The sequence below is a fragment of the Paroedura picta genome, chromosome 2 (assembly GCF_049243985.1).
Source record: "Paroedura picta isolate Pp20150507F chromosome 2, Ppicta_v3.0, whole genome shotgun sequence".
Lineage (NCBI taxonomy): Eukaryota > Metazoa > Chordata > Lepidosauria > Squamata > Gekkonidae > Paroedura > Paroedura picta.
Window position 1 is genome coordinate 8,907,462 of NC_135370.1, and position 21,733 is coordinate 8,929,194.

The 21,733-nt window shown below is 49.8% G+C and overlaps 1 protein-coding gene across 4 annotated transcripts in view; it reads left to right on the forward strand.

Annotated features, from left to right (window-relative positions):
- Positions 1-21,733, forward strand: part of ERBB4 (erb-b2 receptor tyrosine kinase 4) — a 918,733-nt gene that overhangs the window by 276,075 nt on the left and 620,925 nt on the right. For all 4 annotated transcript variants that reach the window (XM_077319331.1, XM_077319333.1, XM_077319330.1 and 1 more), the window contains exon 2: positions 16,812-16,963. In XM_077319331.1, coding sequence (XP_077175446.1) covers positions 16,812-16,963 — 152 coding nt within the window. The remainder of the gene's footprint in view (positions 1-16,811; positions 16,964-21,733) is intronic.

Genomic DNA, 21,733 nt, shown 5'->3' on the forward strand with positions numbered 1-21,733 from the left:
CATGTAAAGGTCTCTTTCATCTGCAGGAGGTGTCGGGGACTGGAACAAAGAGATGCTCTGCCCCTGAGCCACAGAGATAATGAAGCAAAGAGACTTTCCGATGTGTTGTATGGCTGTAGCCGATGTCTCAGGAATGCAACTTGGGTTTAGTCTGGGCATTTTTTTAATGTGTTTTTATTTACTCATGTTACTGATTTCTGTGAATTCATAACCACCAAAAGTGAGGCCCTGAAATTTATGACAATATTTAGGGGGTGACAATCCGCTGTAAACAAAACAAAACAAGCTCTGTGAATGAGTCTAAAAGAGCAGGGGAATGTCATGAGGAGCGACATGGCTTTGGTTACCTTCCTTCGAGTCAAAGGAAATGATGGCTTCTTAGCAGTGTCTCAGTTTCTCCCCTTGAAGAACAGAATGGCTTCTGTGTCTTAAAGAGCCTGGTTGAAATGCATGGAGGGGCAGAGCGGATAAGTCATTTTATTAATTAGACCACCCTGGCGGTGTGAGGAGAGGCAGCAGGGCCCAGCTTGGTCTCAGCTAAGCCGGGTGGCTACTTGGGTGGAAGACCACCAAGGAAGACTCTGTTGAGGAAGGGAGTGGTTGAGAGAGCCAGCATGGTGTAGTGCAGGGGTAGTCAAACTGCGGCCCTCCAGATGTCCATGGACTACAATTCCCAGGAGCCCCTGCCAGCGTTCGCTGGCAGGGGCTCCTGGGAATTGTAGTCCATGGACATCTGGAGGGCCGCAGTTTGACTACCCCTGGTGTAGTGGCTGAAGAGCAAGGGGAGAACTTGGAGAACTTGGTTTTGGAGAACTTGGTTTGATAGACACCCCCCCTTCCCTCCCCGCACTCATCCTCCTCCATGTGCAGCCAGCTGGGTGACCCTGGGCCCGTCACAGAGCTCTCTCAGCCCCACCTCCTTTACAGTGAATCTGTTATGGGGAGAGGAAGGGAAAGGGAATTGTTAGCTGTTTGGGACTCCTTTGGGCTCATGAAAAGCGGGGTCTAAAAAGCAGCTCTTCTTCTTTGTTACCCATTTCACATTATTATATGAAAGGCACGTATATTAATCAAGAAGTTATTAGCAAACCATCCCTCCACCTTCCTTATGCTCATGCCTAGGAAGAAAGCAAATATGAATTAAACCACATTATGTTTGGTTTGTCCCTTTTAAAAAGGAAATCATTGTTACACAATCCCATTGTTAATAGTGGCATGAATTTCAGGGGGGGGGGGAGGCTGCAAAATTCTCCTTTTGTCCGCAACAAGTTCAGGTCGGGGGGCTTGTCTCTGAAAGTCATCAGCTCTGACCTGTGGCAAGATTGCTGGATGGACCAACCTGACTACATGCCAAGACTTCTTAATTTAGTCCTTGGCTTCATTACGCTGTTCTGTTGTCCTTGACTAATTTATAAGGCACGGGTTGGCAAGTTTTCTGCATGGGGGTCACAGAGGCCACATCATTAAAAAAGTAAACTCTACTATTGTCCTTAAATCTGTTCATGCCAAGGACTGGCGGATCTCGCTGAATCAAGGACGAAGAAATCTCCTGGGCCTCAGCCCAAGGGCACCCCTATGGACTCCCCAGCGGGAGTCTCCCTCCCACGTGGGGTTGCCAGCTCTGGGGTGGGAAATGCCTAGAGAGTTTGGTGGAGCTGGGTGTGGGCAGGATTTGGGGCTGGGAGGGACCTCAGGGGCGTGCAATGCTGTGGAGTCCCCACTCCAAAGCAGCCAATTCCTCCAGGGGAACTGATCTCTTTAGTCTGAAGAGGAGCTACCATTCCAGGGGATCCCACCTGGGAGTTGGCAACCCTGCTCCCTTGGTCCTCATATTTGTCTTCCTGTACAGTAGCTGAGGCCTATAGTTGAGGCTAGAAATAGTAATGAAATTCTGGCCTCTCTGCTCAGCACAATAGCAAACCATCCCGAGATTACAGGACCCCTCTCACTGGAGGAGGGAGGCAGCTTTGGAATTGATCTCCTTTGAAACCAGAATGTAAACAAATTTCTGGTTTAAATGTTTTGATTATACTAATTCATGCTGAGGATATATATTATTGTTCATTATATATCTCCCTTAGCCTTAAGAGAAGAGCGGGTTATAAATATTATTATCGTTAACCCTTCCCCCCTCCATAGGATTTCTGGCCTTGCTGGCTCTGCACCTGTGGGTGTGGCTGTAGCCCCTTTGGCTGCCTCTGGGTGCTGCTTTCCTTTTGCTGTCTCCCTGGATACTGTCACCGTTCTTCCCTCCTGGGCTCCTTCCCTGCTTCTCCCACCCTCCTTATAACCCCACACATGGCTGCTCTCTCCCTGCCTTTCTGCCAGCATCAGCCTGCCTCCTCTGGCCTGGCCGTCTTCACTTCCGACCGGGCCCTTGGAGGCTGCCAGATGCTGGCTGGGGCTCCGCAGCCTGTGGTTGGCAGCTGGAAGACTATTCCAAACCGAACCAGCTCCAGGCACTGCAGGGTCCAGTTGAGGCTAGGACTGTGGGATGGAGGGAGGAGGTGGCAAACCCCTTCTTGGGATTTTGCCCTCACTGACAGGGCCAAAGGATGTCAGGGGAGGATGGCAAACTCTGGGCTTGAACATTTCTGGCCACTGGGGGTGGGGGGTGGGGGGGTAGAGCCTGGGGATGTCAGAATTTGGGCAGAGAGGAACCTCAGAAGATATCTTGCCCTTGAGTCCGCTCTTCAAGCAGTTGTTTTCTCCAGGGGCTCTGTCATATCTGGAAATGTACTGCCTTTTTAGATCAATAGCCTCTTCCTATGTGAACCTTTCTTCCCACCTGAACTACCCTCTTATAAATACCCCTACAGGGGCCACCCATCCCTGTCTCTTGTCAATGCATCCGCTGCACCCCCCCCCCCATTGCTGTGTTTTGCATCATCTTATGGATCCTTTCAATAATGATTAGCTTCTTAGCACCACCTGTGTCTGGAGAAGTTCTGTCTGAGAGGATCACTTCTAATCGAGCGGGTCATCTGCGGTTCGTGACAGGCACTGATCGCTGTAGGCTGGAGATCAGTTTTATTTCTGGGGGACCTTCAGGCCCAATCTGGAGTCTGGCAGACCTGCTGCTGGAAAGGCAGTTCAGTTTAGGAGAACCCCAGCTTGTCTTGAGGACTGGCTGATTAGCCAGTTTGGTTTAGACGAGCGTAGCTTTGCTTTGGAGGACACTATAAATGGGAAGAATTGGCTTCTGTAATTCATTTCAGTTGTGTGGAACTGTTTTTTAAAAGTTTTAAAAGTCTCTTAAAGAGGGATTGTGATTTGGGTCAGATAAGCCAGTTCAAAAAACATGGATCCGCATTGATTCGGGTTTTTTCGGGCTTATCTGAGCCGAATTGCACAACCCTAGTGGGGTTTTCCCCCCCAAAAAAATCCCTTTAATGGCATATAAAAGCATCATGAAAATAGGGGTAATTCATAATTAATTGATAAAAATTACATAGTCTAAATAAAACAAATAAGAGAAAAAACAGCAATAGATTCCTCCGGAATGCTGAGCAATCAGTAATTTCCACCAACTGTAGATGCCCCGGGTCTAGAACTGATTCTTGACAATTTTTCAGACAAACTGAACTGACAATTTTTTTTAGCATCATTCGAATGTATGACTAATAGGGTTTTTGAAAGTTCATAATGAGCAGAGGTGGGCAGGTAGGATAAATGCACTTGGGAGTATTACCCCGTTTGAAAAGGGAGAATCCACTCCTTAAACGTTCTACATTCAGTTTTTAACATTTTTTGAGTCAGAAATGCTGCTGTTCTCAAAACAAGCCTCCTCCCTTGGAAGCCGTGTACTTTCTCCTTGAAATAATGTCACCGGTTGTAACCCTTCGTCCATCCAACCATCCATTCAATCCCTTCTTGGGGCCGGCTGGTACGCCTGCGTAGGCTATGGCCCTGCTCAGGTGGAACCTGGTCTGAATGATGATGGGAGATGGAGCTTTTTAGAGGACAATTGTGAGCTCGAGCGTGCGCGTCATTAGGCAACATACGATAGTTGTTTAATGTACTCTTACTGAAACCTTCAGGGGTTGGCAAAACTCTCGTTCTTTATTGCACCTCCCAATAAGCCGGAGGGGGTTTGGGAAACATTAGTGTCACGTAATTTTAATTTCATTTTTTACTCGCTCGAATAGAAGGTTTTTATGCCCTGAAGGGGATAGGTTCTGCTGCAGCGCAGGGTTAGTCTGCTCCATGGTGGGAATTGGTTGCCAAGTTTCCCTTCCCCCAAGGTTCTCCGTGAGCCCCTCTCTCTCCCTTTCTTCTCCCTTGTCTTCCAGCTCAGCGTTTCCTCGTGGGCAGAATATTGGGGTGGGACTCCCTTTAATGACTCCTTTGCTTACACTAATTGCCCACAACAGATATTTGTACCTTTTCATTATGTGACCTATGGATTCTGTGGCAATTACCGACTGGCTCTGGGAAAAGATTATTATGTAATTTGTGAATCTCAGGGTAACGCTTTAATTTTACGGCCCAACTAACCACAGAGTTACCCTGTAACTACATAGTAATTGCACTGCAATCAAGTGCTGAATAATTACACATAATTATATTGATCTGCGCCTGATAAAATTAAACAGTGATCACTAACCCCCTCCCACAGGACACACACCACCTCCACTGTCTGTGGTGCTGGCGCCCGAATACCAGGGGTGGGGGGAAGACAAGATGCCCCAGGAATTTGCCAAAGGGAGCTTTAACATCTCAATGAATGAAAGAGAGAGAGAGACATGGAAACAGGGAGACTGAATTGGATCATCTAATATGACATGAACAAACAGGCAGAAATTTCATTATGTTTGTATCCCGTTAATTAAAAAGTTGCATTGAAGACAAGGCATTCAGTCACCCCTCTGGACAATGTACACCACCCCCTCTCGGACTGTTTGCTGGCAAATAAATGCTGAAAGACATTCTGGTATTGTTGCTATGGTATCCTATGCTCCTGGACCCGAGCGATGTGCTATGCACACTAAGCAGACGCTTGGACCTCTAGGAGAGCACCAGCCTTTCAAAGAAGAGAGGGGGTGGGGGCTTCATGCTTTGAGGCTGAGAAGCATAATTCAGTCCGAGCGGAAAGTGGTTTGGTCCCAATCATGGCGGCAGAAGTTGGAGAAGATCCCCCGTGGATTAATGCTTCCTTTATGCGCTCTCCTACATGCATGCAAAAGGACCTCTCTGTCTTGCGCCTGGCTATTCATCTCGCAGTTTGTTTCCCATCAGAAAACAAGAGTTGAACAAATCCATCTCGGGGTAGGACAGGATCTTCTGGCACTAGGGGTGGAAGCAAAGGGCCGGCGTGCCGACCTGCGTGCAGAAGAACAAAATGTAAAGCGAGAGATCTTCAAAAGTTTTGCGGGAGAAAAAATATAGAGCAGGTACCGCTCGGCGTGTAAGCAGCATAGAAAGGGCAGCTCCTGGAATTCTCCCCAGTCTCTCTCCGAGTCTTCTTGGGTCCCTTTGTGTCAGCCGGGCTGCTCCGTGCCTCGCTCTTTCATCCCCCCCCCCCGTAACGGCGGCTTATTTAATGATCTGTTTTGTTGGCTTCTCGGAGCAGCGGAGAAAAACGATGCTCACGGAATGGCTTTCTGGCACTTTTGAGCCGATGTGGAAATACTTGTAAATCGCCTCCTGTAATTACCTAGCAACCACAAAATATCTTCATTCCCTCCGACGCCATCAAGGGAAATGCAGCTGGGCCAGGGGATGCCGTCCTCGGCTTCAAAGCCCGGCTTTGGGTGGCATTCGGGTCTAATTGTGCTCAGGAAACAGGCAGATGGACTGTCGTGCCTCATTAGGCCAAGCTGCATCTTTAGTAGCAGATTGGGTATCAGAAACCCTGCCCCACAGGATCTTCCTGGGAAGGGTTGCTAATTTCCAGTTGGGGCCTGTCGTCTTCCTGGAGTGCCAACTGATCTCCAGACAATGATCTCCCCCCACCGGGGGGGGGAGCTTTGTGGCACTGCATCCCTGCTGACCTCCTTCTCCTTCAAAATCTGCTCTCCTCAGGTTTCACTCGCAAATTTCGAGGAATTGCCCAACTGGTAGTTCCCCTGAGACGGAACAACCCAATAACACCTACAGGTCCCCCCTCAGACCCCTCCTCCATGGCCTACCCCATTCTGACCTCTCTGGAGGGTCATCTAAGATGTTATATTATTGTTGATCAAAATCACTGATATTGTGTTAATTTAAACCACTGTTAGGTTATTGTTGATGTTATTTTTGATGGTGTTCTGTGCTTAGGTCATTCTAAGTAATACCTACAATGTTGTATGTAAACCGCCCAGAATCGTATGAGACAGCAGTATAAAAATCAAAGAAATAAACAAAGAAATATATACATACATACCCTTGTCCAGCTAAGCCTAGGGGAGTGAGTTGTACAAAAGCCCATTGATATTTAGGTGTTAGAAGAATGGGCTGCATGGCCAAGGTGCCAGCCTCCAGATGGGGCCTTGTGACTGTCCTGTCCCAGAATTAGGATTGATCTCCAGGTGACAAAATGGCTGCTTTGTAAGGTGGACCCTGTGGCAACCCTCCCTCCCCAGGCCACCCTGAACTTCTCCACAGGCATTTCCCAACCTAGAGATGGGGCCCCTCCAACCTGCTTCTTCTGAAAATGAATCCAGAACAGTCCCATTGCAAGCTCAGGGTCGACTGTCCAAAGCTGAGGTTGCGTGGCCATTTTGGTATAGCCTGTGATGAGAACAGCACAGGAGGGGACCTGACAGTCTTCTGAAGCAACAATCTCACCAGTCTGCCAGGAAGACAAAACTCACAGATGGCCTAGACCAGGGGTAGTCAAACTGCGGCCCTCCAGATGTCCATGGACTCCAATTCCCAGGAGCCCCTGCCAGCGAATGCTGGCAGGGGCTCCTGGGAATTGGAGTCCATGGACATCTGGAGGGCCGCAGTTTGACTACCCCTGGCTTAGACTGTTGGCATCCGGGCTCTGGTGTCAGGGTATAATGCCGTAGGGGTCACCCTCCAAAGGGACCATTTTCTCCAAGGCAGCTGACCAGATTTCAGGAGATCCCCAGGCCCCAGCTGGAGGTTGGGAACCCTGTTTGGCATCTGGCTTGGGCTTTTGGGCCAGTTCCTAGGCAAACAGCAGGTGAGGCTGTTTCTTCTCCGGACCGATTAAAAGCACGGGAGTCGTTTTCGCCTGTGCACATGGCTGCTCTAAACGAACACCTTGGTGGAGATTTGAACCCAGACCCTTTCCACGCAGAATTTAAATTTTTATCCTCAGACTCGAGGTGGCTTTATGGACAGTGTCCACGGTTTTCATTTCAGCTCCACTCTTTGCCCCCGTCCCTCAAAGGACAGTTATTTGTTTGGTCGGGATAGAGAGCTGGATTCTTGCGCTGCACATTTTTCTGGCCTTCTGAAGCAGCGGGTGCGAAGCACAGGCATTTATTGCTGGTGCTTTGGATGAGAAACCACATCCTATCTAAAGTCTGGCAGCAAATATGCATTTGGTGTTGTGTAGCTCAATATCGGGCAACAATCGTCCGTGTGGACAGAGAGGCACGCTCAGTAGAAATGCCGTTTCAATCTAATTTCTCCAGCGACTGCTCATACGTTGTTGACACATTTTGATTTTTATCCTGTCTCTCGACCTGTACAGTAGATTCAAGTGGGTCGCCGTGTTGGTCTGAAGCAGCACAACAAAACAAAATCAGAGTCCAGTGGCACTTTTAAGGCCAACAAAGATTTATTCAAGGCGTGAGCTTTTGCTCACGCCTTGAATAAATCTTTGTTGGTCTTAAAAGTGCCACTGGACTCTGATTTTGTTTTGTTGTACCTGTATGATGACATAGACTATTCCCCATAAAGGTGGGGCAGATCACGCCTTTCCCTATATACAGTTCCCCACAGATGGGAAAATCCATCAGGAAGACTGCTCCTGAACCAGCCCCTTGCCTTTCTGGTTGGTTTTGTTTTTAAATGTTGGGAATTGCTTGGCAACAGGATACGGGTCTGTAGCCTGCAATGCTCTCCTAGCTTAGAGGTCCACAACCTTTCCTGAGCTCATGGGTCCCTGTCGGATTATGCCATGGGCCCATCATGCACACACTTCTTGCTGCAGATGTTCAGAGCGCTACGCCTTTCATCTTGACTTCGGGTTCTGCGTCCACCTTACGAACCAGCCTATTTCCGCCAGTTGGGCAGCTGGAGGGCCAGTGGTGGTTAAGAGCAGCGGCCTCTTATCTAGAAAACCACGTTAGATTCTTCACTCCTCTCCCATAGGCAGCTAGGTGGATTATCTGGGGCCAGTCCCAGTTCTCTCAGAGCTCTCTGAGCCCCATGTACCTCACAGGGAGTCTGTTGGAGAGACGGGAAGGGAAGGAGATTGGAAGCCGCTTTGAAGAAGCAGAGTTGGTTCTTAGATGCCGCTCTTCTCTACCCGAAGGAGTCTCAAAGCGGCTTACAGTCGCCTTCCCTTCCCTCTCCCCCCAACAGACACCCTGTGAGGTGGGTAAGGCTGAGAGAGGGCTGATATCACTGCTCAGTCAGAACAGCTTTCTCAGCACCATGGCGAGCCCAAGGTCACCCAGCTGGCTGCATGTGGGGGAGTGCAGAATCGAACCCAGCTCGCCAGATTAGAAGTCACACTCTTAACCACTACACCAGACTGGCTCTCCTTTGGGACTCCTTCAGGCAGTGAAAAGCGAGGTATAAAAAACAGCTCTTCTTAATCAGGGTGGGCTGTGACTCGTGAGGTGTGGCACAGGGGTGACAGAAATCAGGCTTATTGAGATCTCTGTACATATCATCAAGTCATGAGAAGAAACAGGGCATCTTCCCTGGCCTCCCTTATGCTACGGGGACCCCCAAGAACAACCCTGGGCTGACTCCAACCAAGGAGTCTCGCCTGTGGGGTCCACAGCCTGTGGTTCTTCAGGGCAGCCGTAGCACAAGAGGCATCAGGGCACAGCCTCTGTATGTTCATATGACCCACTGATACCCACATAAAGGTAAAGGTCAAGGTATCCCCTGTGCAAGCACTGAGTCATGTCTGAACCCTGGGGTGACGCCCTCCAGCGTTTTCATGGCAGACTCAATACGGGGTGGTTTGCCAGTGCCTTCCCCAGTCATTACCGTTTACCCCCCAGCAAGCTGGGACCTCATTTTACCCACCTCGGAAGGATGGAAGGCTGAGTCGACCTTGAGCCGGCTGCTGGGATTGAACTCCCAGCCTCATGGGCAAAGCTTTCAGACGGCTGCCTTACCACTCTGCGCCACAAGATGTCTGATACCCACATAGATGTCAGTAAAACTGTTTTCCGCCCCCACTGGTGTGCTTATTGCTCCTAATTCCCTTTGTGGGAAAGACCTTTTTGTCTCTTGGCGATACAGATGGCCTGGAGCCCCCCCGTAAAACCTCGTCTAAGGCAGCCGATGCCAAGGTTCGCCCCCGCAGCCCCAGTGTCAGCATCCAGCGCTGCGTCATGTTCGCCCGGCCGCTGGGATGGCGTGAGCCGTTTCTTTGGATCTCAGGCCAGTAGTTCCAGATTCCCAGCAAGGCTCCACGGAGAGCCAGATGATCACGCAGATGGCAGATGACAAAATCTGGCACGGTTTGACGAGTGGAAATTGCCTGCTCTAATTGCTTGTCAAGTCCAGTACCTACGTCGGAGTTAAGGACTTCAGCTCAGGGCGAAAACGATATGAGAGCACAATAAGGGAAAGACGGGTTCACCAGGGGAGGGCAGCTCATTTCTTCCTCGCCTGAGGTAGAAATGCCCTTCCTGCAGACGCTCGGGAGCTTGTGGCTATGTGCACAGATGAGGCAGACCCGGACGTATTTTCACACTGTGGCACAGGGCTAGTCAAACTGCATCCCTCCAGATGTCCCTGGACTACAATTCCCATGAGCCCCTGCCAGCATTCGCTGGCAGGGTCTCATGGGAATTGTAGTCCAGGGACATCTGGAGGGCCGCAGGTGTGTGTGTCTATCGAGAGCCATCTTGGTGTCATGGTTACAAGCGGTGGTCTCTAATCGAGAGAACGGGATTTGAGCCCCCATTCCTCCTCCGCATGCAGCAAGCTGGGCGACCTTGGGCCAGTCACAGTTCTCTCAGAGCTCTCTCAGCGCCACCTACCTCACAGAGTGTCTGTTGTGGGGAGAGGATGGGGAGGTGACTGTAAGGCGTTTTGAGGGTAGTAAGAAGCGGGGCACCCAAAAGCAGCTCTTCTTTTTCTTTTCTAAATCAGAGTGGAATTCTAACAACAACAACAACAGCAACAACAATGGGCAGCAATGCAGCAAGGCATTCAGTGACCCCAAAATAAGTGGGCCTGTTTTGCAGGCCTTTGATGTGAACATTTTGTGTCCAACATGGTTGGTGTTAATGATACTTGAAGGTTTTCTCTTCTGAACTGGGTCCATAAAATGCCAGATTATGGGTTTTTGGGGGGGCCCAAAGCTGGAGTCTTAGGAATTATGTATCTCCCCTATTTAATTTGGATTGGCCAAAAACTACCCGAATCAGCCTTGAATGGGCCGAATCCAGTCTGAATCGCCATTCCCCAGTATGTTAAAATGGCCAAATTAACCTTGTTCGAAACGCCAGATTGTGATTTGGTGCAGTTTGTCAATTCAGACAAGTTGCTGTTTAAACTTTAAGGGGAAAGAGAAAGGGGGGGGGGAGTTCCCCTTTTCATCTTTTCCAGGGAAGGCCTCGGTTTTTGTACCCTGCTGCTCACCCTCCAGAGGTTCTGGTTGGCCGCTGAGTGAGGCAGGAGATGGGGCAAGATGGACCCTCACTGGTCTGATCCAGCAGGGCTCTCCTGAAGTCCTCTCCTGCATCTGTTCTGATGGAACAAGGTGGGGGCCGGTGTGACTTGGGTGGCGGTGTTTTGGAGCTCGTGTAGGGTGGCCAGGTGGAACTGGGCTGGCAGCAGGGGGATCTAGGGACATGGGTGGGAGCTAACCAGTGTGCTGACATCACAGAGAAATGATTTCGGAGTGAAGATTTTGGGCACAGTTTTGCCCCAAAACCAGAGCAAGCACTCTGTCTTGCTTCCTCCCCCCCCCCCACCCATTCTCACCTTTGGCTCTGCCCCAGACATTACCCATCCCCATTATGTGCACTTGCTCCCCCCACCGGAAAGTTACAAGGGGTGGGAGAGCCAACAAGCTGTCAAATGCCAGCTCTGTGGGTTGCAGGCTTGGAGGGGAGCAGGTATAGCTTGCCTCAGTTGTGAAATGCTGGCTCTGCGAGCTTTGGAGGGGAACTGGCACGCATAACAGCAGTGGGTGGCATCCGCAACACAGCCACAAATGCCGCTCCACAAGTTTTGGGTGTGGGGATTCTTCCACTTTATTAAACCCCTGAAAAGGGAGGGAGGGGCTAAAACAGGGGTTCCTCCAATCCCCGGCAGAAATTTGGCTTCCCTACTCCAGCACCTTTAGGGAGTCATTCCCTCAAATGTCATCTATACCCCTGAATTTAAGAATTCAGGGTCAACCAGTTCATCTTCTGGAGTCTGAGGATTAGGGCGTAGACTTTAAAAGTTACAGAGCAACCTCCGAAATTTAGGTTGTGATGGTTGTGAGCCCTATACGCTGTTAGGAATGGCGAGTCCCCTCTTCTCTGGAATACTAACAAGCTTGGTGAAGTTTCTATTGAAATATTAGAAGAGCTAAAAATTCAGGGGAAGAACAAATAACGTCAGGCAAACCAGAAGACTGACCTTTCAAACAATCGGCCAGCACAAAAGGAGATTGTCCCCGAATGTGTTGTTGGCTTTTTGAAAGCACAGATCTGATTTCGCTTGGGAGAGAGAAAGACAGGTAAGGTGTTCAGAGATGATTTTCACAGCAACCAACGGAGAACCTCAGACGAACAGAAGGGCGTGAGACCTTAGAAGCAGCATTTGTCCATGTTGCAAACCCCTTTTGCACAACTTGTGCATTCCCCAGGGTAGTCAAACTGCGGCCCTCCAGATGTCCATGGACTACAATTCCCATGAGCCCCTGCCAGCACTCGCTGGCAGGGGCTCATTGGAATTGTAGTCCATGGGCATCTGGAGGGCCGCAGTTTGACTACCCCTGCCCCAAACCTTGAATATGGTCAGTGTGTGGCCTTCTACGAAAGCTGGCAATCCATTTGCCTGACTTGGTGGAAGGAGAAAACTGCTGCCATGTCCTGTCATCGAAGGAGGTCCTCACATTTTGTCTTGTGAGATTTCCGATTCCTAAGTTGCAGGCACTACCGGTCACATCCATAGGCCCTTTTTTTAGAGAGCTGAAAGGAAGAAAATTAGCATCTGATTGAAAAGATGTGAATTGTCCCTAGTGTGATTGGAGATAGAACTGACCGTGAAACCCCTTAGCTGGCCAGCCCAAGAGAGCCAGAACCTTGCAAGAGGGCCACTGCAATGTAGACCGCCTACGTTCGTCCCGACCGTGTTGGTGAGACTCCGGTGTGGTTCCTGCTGCAGGAAGGCAGTTGAGCCATCTGTGGGACTGGCTGAGAGCAAATGCTCCATTGGTTCAACAACTGGGTAAGTTTGGGCCCCACGCAGGAGAGACCTCCGCCTCTGGAGGACAACTCGGAAGTCCAGGGGAAGGCAGTGTAGTGTCACAGGTGGAGTCCCTCGCTAAGACCTGAGAGACACAGGTCTGACTCCCCTCTTTTCTGTGGGCCTTGGCCCAGCCACACTCAGCCTAACTGACCTGACAGGGGTGTTGTGAGGACTCTCCTGCCTGCAGGGGTTCATGGGAATTGTAGTCCATGGACATCTGGAGGGCTGCAGTCTGACTACCCCTGCTTCAGGCTGTGAAGCATTCTGCCCAGCAGCCCTGGACTTTGTCCCGGTTCCTTCAGGACGGCAGGACGGCGTTCTGTTTGTTCCAGCCAAACGATTTAAGTTAATCAAGGCCTGCCCAAGAAAAACAACCTATCAACAAATTAGTTTTGTGTTCAGAAGAGAAGCCGCAGGTTGTTAAATGGGACCGAGGAAGGGAGGATTTGCCGTTCTCTGTTCGGAGGCGGACTCTGGCGATCAATGGCCCTGATGGGCCGAGCGCAGCCGTGAGCGCACGCTGCCTGATTGGGGAATCGATCGTCAAATGAAAGTCGTGCTGCACTCAGCCAAGGCCTCATGGAGACCAGCAATAATGATATCTGTTTCCCGGGTCCCCAATAAGTAACGTTTTGTTTCAAAAGGAGAGCCTCGGTGAGTTCAAAAGTTTCAGTTTTGTTGTAGGCGACAGGAGAACTGGACAAGGCACAGAGCAGAGAATGGAGTAAAAGCTGGTTTTAAAAAATTCCAGGCTGGAACAAACTCCATTGCTGGAATTACCCCTGACCAATGATTTGGATGCACTTCTTCATTTTTATTTTTCATTTATTATGAGTTTATTTCTCTTCCATCCTTTCTTTTGTTCTTTTCCCCTTGCTCCGTTGCATCGTGTCTTAAACCGGGACACCCCGTCTCTTGGGGGAGACATAAGCCGAGGTTGGCATTCAAACATCAGGCTGTCATGATATGTGCTGGTACAGGGTTGCCAATGTCCAGGTGAGTCCTGGACATCTCCCAGAAGCACAGCCGATTTTCCCATGGAGAAATTGCCAGCTTCAGCGGGCAGACTCTCTCCCCTTCCCAAGCCCCACCCACACCAGGGAAATGATGAAAAAAATTGCGAGAATCAGATGGTTGTGAAAGGTTATGTGGAAACATCACAGATATCTACAAAAGATCCTGCCAGGCCAACTGGAAGGAAAGACGGGAAGACAGGGAGGGAGAAAGAGGGGAAGTAGAAGGAAGAAGGTGAAGGAAGGAAAGGAGAAGGTAGGAATAAGCCACGGAAGGTGGCAGAATGGAGAAGGGGAGGGGGCTTGTGGCAGGTCACTGCTCCTCACCTCATGCCCCTGGTAAGGGAGGCAGTTTGAGGCCAGGACAGCATCTGAGGTCCAGCCTAGAGAGGAGGGCTGGCGGTGGTCGCTTTGGAGTGCCTGTTTCCAGGAAGGGGAGGGAATGGAGGAGGAGGAGGCGGCTGGCCTGAGGCTCCCAATCAAGGGACAGGAAGTGGCTTCTTTTCAGCCTGGACCAGGTGGCCTTGGAAGCACCTGAAGCTGCATCATGTGATGGCAGAAAGAGATGTGGAGGGAGCTAATGGGGAGGACCCGGAGGACAGGGCTTCTCCACCTCTTCTTGTCATCGCCAGGATATTCCAGGACAGGGAAGAGACCGCTGGAGTCCCAATCAGAGTGGGGAGGGCCGGCTCCACTGTCCCTGCAGACCGCCCACACCAACCCTGCTTCCCTCCACGTGCTCTGGGGACTGAGCGAGGGGCTCCTCCTCTCCCCCAAGGCTCATTGGGCAAGCGGGTGCCTAGTGGGCGCCTTCTGCACCGGGGCCAGCCGCCATGGCCCTCCGCTTGCCCGTGTTGTGGGGTGCCTGGCCTGGCTTGGCTGGAGGCGCCTGCTGGGCTTTCTGGGCTGACTGTGGGTCAGCAGCTGCAGTGGGGGAGGGAAGGCCGCGGCAAAGCATGCCTCCTCCACATTTGCTTGGGAAGACCCTTGCTGGAGTCGCTGTCAGTTGGCTGCCACTTGACACGTGCACAAGGAACTGCATCCCCTCTGTGTGGGTTGGGTTGCCAGCTCTGGGTTTGAACTGCTAACTTTGGGGGTAGAGCTGGGAGTGGGCAGCTTTTGGGGTGTGGAGGGACCTCAGTGGAATATAATGCCTTTGAGCCCCACTCCCTCTGAAGCAGCCATTTTCTCCGGGGGAACTGAGCTCTCAAGATGACCCATAATTCCAGAGAATCCCCCGGTCCCTCCTGGGGACTCGCATCCCCAGCTGCCGGCCTGAGCATGCACCTAGTTTTGCAAATTGATACGTTCAGTCCAACCTGCTCTCGCGGTGGTCCAGGCATTCCATTCAATCTGCCATTTCTGAACTTCCCCCGGAGCTGCAGGGCCAGGATATCTTTGTGCTAGTTTTACCTTCTCCACAGCACGGAATGCCGTTACGCCCTTCTTCTCAAACAATCGACCGCTCACATCTTGAAAGAGAAGCAAGGCCCTTTCTTGTAGCTCCGGAAGGGGATGGACCCTTCCCTGCAGGCAAACGTTTTCTAAAACTGACAAGAGCCATCTTACAGAGAACTCTAATGATTCTGACCTCTGGTGGGGACTCCGATCCTCTCCCCGAGCTCCTTGGTCATTAGAAATAGGATGGGTGTTTCCCCAGCATAGTGGGAATCATTTGAGGGTTTGGGGGGATTTTTTTGGGGGGGGAGCAGGTAATCATTGTGTCGGTTTTCTTTGTCGGTGGACTCTTGTCTGAATAGGGAAGACCAGCTTTGCTCTAGTTGGGAGTTCAGATTCCAACCTGGAGAAAGAGGCGCTCCAAATTCGTCCGGCTGCTTCTTGGGGAAGCCGCCCAGAAAGGAAATCAGGAAATTCTTTCCGGACAACTTGCTCTTCAGCTGGCGTTTTAGTCCCGAGAGCGATGAGGTAGAGGCAGAGAAAGTACTTCACGATGGACTTTCCTTTGCTGGGAACCCCTCACAAATTAATGATGTGGATTTTGGCTCAGGAATGCTCCTGCCATAGTACGTGGGTCAGTTTTTAAGGTGCCCCAAGGCTCTTTGGCCTTTTGGATGCAGTCCTCTGGGAATGAACGATGGGCAGATCCATCCCCGTGCTTCTGAAACAATTGGAATTCCTCTCTTGCTTTGCTTTGCTTCCAGGGTTTTTAAAAATATATATGTGGGTGTATATGTGTGTGTGTGTGTGTGTACACACACACACACTAGTATTCAAGCCCACTGCAAATTGAAATGGGGAGGAGTCAGTGGGGCCTGTGTGTCCTCGTTGTTGGGAGCAGCGGTGGGCCCTCACAGGGCTCTTTTTGTGGGCAGTGTCGTGGATGAAGTGGACAGGCTTGCCGTTGCCTCCTCCTCCTTGCTGGAGTCATGGCATGGCTCAGCAGTGCGGGCAGTGTGGGTGCCTCGGTGCCAGTACTGCTGCAGGGGGCCCCTCCTGGCCACTGCGGGTGGGTGCTGTGGGCCGCTGCCACCACCCAGGTGGACTGGCAGAGCATCACAGGTGCGCTGGCTCTAAAAGTGGCAAGCAGCCAGCCACAGAGGGCAGTCTGGCCGTACCCTGATTGGGTCAGATTTGAGTCTGGACATGTTCTACCCCCTGGCCAGTTTCACAAATATTAAGAGGACTCAAGGATTCAATAAATGTTAAACATTTATTGGGCAATATGACCACATGTAGTTATGTTGACCCACCCCCTCCTCTCACAAAATGGCCAATGGTGGGCCTGGAGGGGGTGGGAAGGGGAGGGTCCCTGGGTAAATGCGTACATAGCTATGTTTACCTACTCTGTTCTGCATGATCACACCACTTCTTGGGTTTCTTGGCTCCTGAAGAATGTATCAGGTATTCCTCAGTGCTAAAATTTGAGAAAGGCTCCACCTTTTGCAATTGGCAGGGAATGAAGAATTGTGAATGAGGAATACAGAGGGGTGTTGTGTGTGTGTGTGTGTGACACACACACAGAGAGAGAGAGAGAGAGAGAGAGAGAGAGAGAGAGAGAGAGAGAGAGAGAGAGAGAGAGGTTGGATAACGTACTTTCCAGTTGCAAAAGCACATTGGAAGTGCATTATGCAATGTGTGCGGAATGAGAGATCATGAAGGGAACTTAGGCTCTTGAAAGATTACATCACCCACCAAAAAATACACACAGAGTTTCCTGCCCTCACATGCCTTCTGTATTTGATTCATATTCTAATATATCCCTCCCAATCTCTTCTCCCCCAGTTTGTGCAGGCACAGAGAACAAGCTGAGCTCTCTGTCCGATCTCGACCAGCAATACCGTGCGCTGCGCAAGTACTATGAGAACTGTGAGGTGGTCATGGGCAACCTTGAAATCACCAGCATCGAGCACAACAGAGACCTCTCCTTTTTACGGGTAAGTTGCAATCTGGAATCCCTTCTGAAATCCTTCTGGGCAGGTGCTGCCTAGCGGGCTGCCACGTGGAGGCTGAGCTTGGGCGATAGTTGGAGGATGGTTTTGTAGAGCCCGATTAGAACGCTTTTTTGCCCAAAGATTGCTTCCATTCTTTTGCTTTAGGCTTTAGGCCTTGGGAACTGTGACATGAAGGTTGTCCTCTGTCTCCTGGTTGGGTGTAACTATTGCACAGCACTGCCTGTGCCCTAGCACAGGGGTAGTCGACCTGTGGTCCTCCAGATGTCCATGGACTACAATTACCATGAGTCCCTGCCAGCAAATTCATGGGAATTGTAGTCCATGAACATCTGGAGGACTACAGGTTGACTACCCCTGCCCTAGCACATCATTGTCACTTCTCCCGATCGCTTGAGCAATGGGACCGGCCATGAAATCTCTGTATGGATGTACTGACCTTACTTCAAAGCATGAGACTGCATACTGGACTTTATTGGGGTCATACTTTGCCTTATGGGTGAAGTTGATTAGACAGGTCCGGTCTGTGGCACCATGCCATGTGCTTGCCGAGGACAAATTGACCAAAACCACGTCTTCTGCCCTGCGGTGAAGCTGCTTTTTAAGTCTTGAGACTATGCTTGCACTGGATGGAGAGGGGCTGTTTGGCGTGCAGAAGGTCCTGGGTTCAATCCCTGACATCTCCAGCTAAAAGAACCGGGCAGGAGGTGATACGGAAGACCTCTGCTGGAGACCTTGGTGAGCGGCTGCCGTTCTGAGTCCCTGATACAGCCCTTGATGGCCCTACGGTCTGATTCGGCCTAAGGCACCTCTGTTGCGTTCCATGCATCTTGCTACTCACCTTTTGTGGCCAGGGCAGGGTTAGTGCTATGCTGTGGTGCCGGAGAGGCCGGTCTGGCAGTAGCCCAGAAAGAATCATGAAGCCCATGGTTGAAAAGGTAGAAAGCAGAGAAACCAACACAGGAGGATCGGAGCTGATATTTGAGTTGCGTTGTGCTTGGAGTAGATGACGAATGAGCTCCCTTTCTGACTTGGGTACAGTAGTGGTTCGGCTACGGTGTGTGTAGGACTCCCGAGCCGTTTGTCTGCCTGAGTGTATCCCGTTACGTTCCCACAGACAAAATTATTGATGGCTACAAGTGCAAATTCTTGTGCAAAGTAAGTAGCAGGCGGAGGGGGTGTGATGGTCAGAAATGGAATTTGAATCCAAGCTGCTTCCAGCCAGCTAGAGCAGGGGTAGTCAAACTGCGGCCCTCCAGATGTCCATGGACTACAGTTCCCATGAGCCCCTGCCAGCGAATTCTGGCAGGGGCTCATGGGAATTGTAGACCATGGACATCTGGAGGGCCGCAGTTTGACTACCCCTGAGCTAGAGTGCTGTTTGCAGCCGTCACCCGGTTATGAATGTTGTTTTCAAACAGTGTGGCAACCAGGGAACATTTGCCTTTGAATGTGCATGCGGATGGATATTATGAACGAACATGTTGTCTTCTTCATTTTTGTAGATCCTTATTTTTTACCTATTTAGAAAACGAAGTAAAGATGTGGAAAGGGATGCAGAAATGAAAAAAGTGTTTTGAATCACGTATATCAGAATCACGTATATAATCACGTATATCAGAAAATAATTTTCTAACACAGGGTGCATGAAACAAAGAACGTTCCTCCCCAACACCCCTTTCGTCTAATTTTCAAAACACTATCCTTGTGGAATATAATGATGCTTCTACTGGGGTACATTTAAATCCAGTGTTTTAAATTTAAATCCCATCGCTCACAAACGAACGTGTCGGATTTTCAACTGCAAAGGGCCGCCCCAAAAATTGTGAAGATCTTGCCTGTTCAAGTTTGTGGGGTGGAAAATTGGAGAGCCACGTGGTGGGAAAAGGACAGGATGCTATTTCTAGTCCTGATGGTGTGCATTAGAATGCATCCCGTAAGCTCAGAACTGAAACAATGACATTTGACCATTCTTCATCCATTTATTTATATGGATATGTGAAGGATCAGCAGCCAGAGGTTCCCGAACTGAAACTTATCCCTGGAGGGACACCCCCAGACAACCTGCAGGCAACCTAAAGGTGAAGGAGATCCCTGGCAGCAGCAACAGAATTTGTGATTTGGCCACTGCACTGGTTGTGTGTGTGTGTGTGTGAGGGAGATGACCCGCTGGCCCACAACCCTTCACAACAGCCTTCTAAGAATACAATCACTGTGCTGTATATGCCCATACCTATCCAGTGGCCTCTTACCATACTTTGCATCCTTATTTTCGCTTATTTTTAAATATAAGAGTCTCGGTCGTTCCTCTCGATTTAGTCTTCTAAATAAAGAACCGAGAGAAATATTATGGGAGGGGATTTTTCCTCAGCTTAGAAGGAACCAGGGCAGCAGGTGGTATATCAAGAGAGTCTCGCCATGCTGTTCTCTCTCTCTGTTTTTGTGGCAATGGTTACTAAGGGCTTTGCGTGTTCGTTTTTACCTGGGACTGCCCCCTCACAGATGTCTCAGCAGAAATAGCAGCTCTAGTTAATGTGATAAATTGTAGCTATTAAAACCGAAAAACAGAGAGAGAGAGAGAGAGAGAGAGAGAGAGAGAGAGAGAGAGAGAGAGAGAGAGAAAACATGTTTTTGGAGACAAGGGAGAGAGGAATAAAAGGTGGCATGTTTATGCTAATAATTTGACATTCATTAGCATGAGAATGATGGTAATTTCATTTGATTAAAAGGAAAAAAAAACATTTTAAGGGCCCAACCAAGTTGACACATTGGATAGAACCTCAAGGCAAGTTGTGAGGTTGAAATTCGGGAAGCTGGGGGGGGATCTACGGTGTTCTAGTCCTTTCTGTCTGGGAAGCCCCTCAGAGATTCGGTGCTCGGTGGTGGGCACGTGATATGGAAGCCCTCTCTACCGTGCCCTACAGAATACAGATCCCTACCCTGGGGAGTTTACGAGGTGCTATTCTACACAGTTCTACACAATGGTGCTATTCTACACAGTGTTAGTTCACTTTAGGGCAGGAGTAGTCAAACTGCGGCCCTCCAGATGTCCATGGACTCCAATTCCCAGGAGCCCCTGCCAGCGAATGCTGGCAGGGGCTCATGGGAATTGTAGTCCATGGACATCTGGAGGGCCGCAGTTTGACTACCCCTGCAATTTAGGGATTCAGACTTAGGTTTCACAGGAGAGATGGAATCATGAGCATGTCCGTGGGCAATAGTTAAATGCAAGCTTGCTTCAGCGATGCTTTTGCTGAAGTCCAGACATCCCCTAATGAGATTCCCAGGGACTCCCCTTTCATTCCCCCCCCCCCCCACAACACTTCATTTTCCTTTTCCTTGCGCTTTCTCGAGCCACCTCCTTTGAGATATGGAACAATTTCCTCAACAATGGGACAGGAGTTCCCTTTGTTGCCTGGTGGCATCCAGCAGCGCCATTAACAATGGACCTCCTTTTGTGCCGTGAACTCACAGTATTGATTTCCCCCTTTTGTCTGCCTTGTGGGCTTTTAAATTGGCTCTTCAGTATGTCCTTGCTCACTTGGCATGCATTTTCTGCAGCCCGTGCAAATGTTAGTTAAAAGGGAGCAGGGGTTGGGATGCCAGCTTCCAGGTAGGACCTGGAACTCTCCCAGGATTACATCGCCTCTTCAGACAACAAAGATAATTTCCCCTGAAGAAAATGGATGCCTTGGAGCAGCGTTTTTCAACTTCATTGAGAAACCCCTGAAACATTCTTCAGGCTTCAAGGAGCCCCAGAAGTGGCGCAATCGTGCAGAATATGGTTGGGAAGCATCGCTGCGGACACGCCCACCCAAAGCCCCTCCCCTTCCCACCCCCTCCAAGCCCATCATTGGCCATTTGGGGAGGAGGCGGGCTGGTTGAACATACATATGAACATATCACCCGATAAATGTCTCATGTATTTATTTTATACACGAGAAGTCGGCTTGGGGCGGCTTACAGAATAAAATGGCTCATTTACAAATCTAAAAATATATATACATTATTAACTCCCACCCATTCGGGAAACCCTTCTAGGGCTGTAAAGAAAGCCTGCCTGGGAGGGTAGTCTATCTGGCATTGCTTTAATTTGCTATTCATCTTCAGCTATAATTATACCTCATGTATACCCCATGTTTTTCCACCCTGGGGCCTCAAAGCCGTCTGCCAGATTCTCTTCCATTTTATCTTTACAACAACCCTGTGAGAGTGTAACCCAAGTTCTCATGGCCGAGTGGGGATTTGAACCTGGGTCTCCCAGATCTTTGTCTGAAACTATCTGTTGCAGCAGACAGGCTTTCACAGTGTTGCTGGAACATTAGTAAGCAACTAGTCCTCAGTAAGTCATGCAGGTCGGATGGTAGCAAGTTTTCTGGTGTTTGCTGCCAGCCTCACCCCTTTCCCCTGGCTTTCACTGACAGAAACCAAGGCTGACAATACTGGTATGGTTGCCTAGTAACAGCTACTGAGGGCATACATTTCTTAAAGCTGCAGGCACTGCTTCTATTTGATTTGAGGTTTTCTAACCTTTCAATGTATTTTTGTGTAGATTTCAGAGTTTTCTACAAACGGGCTTTCCTCAGATCTTCAGAAAAATTCATCTTGTTTGTTCATGGTTCCCTCCTCTGGATTAAAATATCCAAAGATTGGGCCTCACTGAGAATTAGATATATTGACAGGATATTTATGGATATTTATACTCCTGATACTAGCCAGTTCGTGGCGGTTTACATAAAAACCTTAAAAAAACGA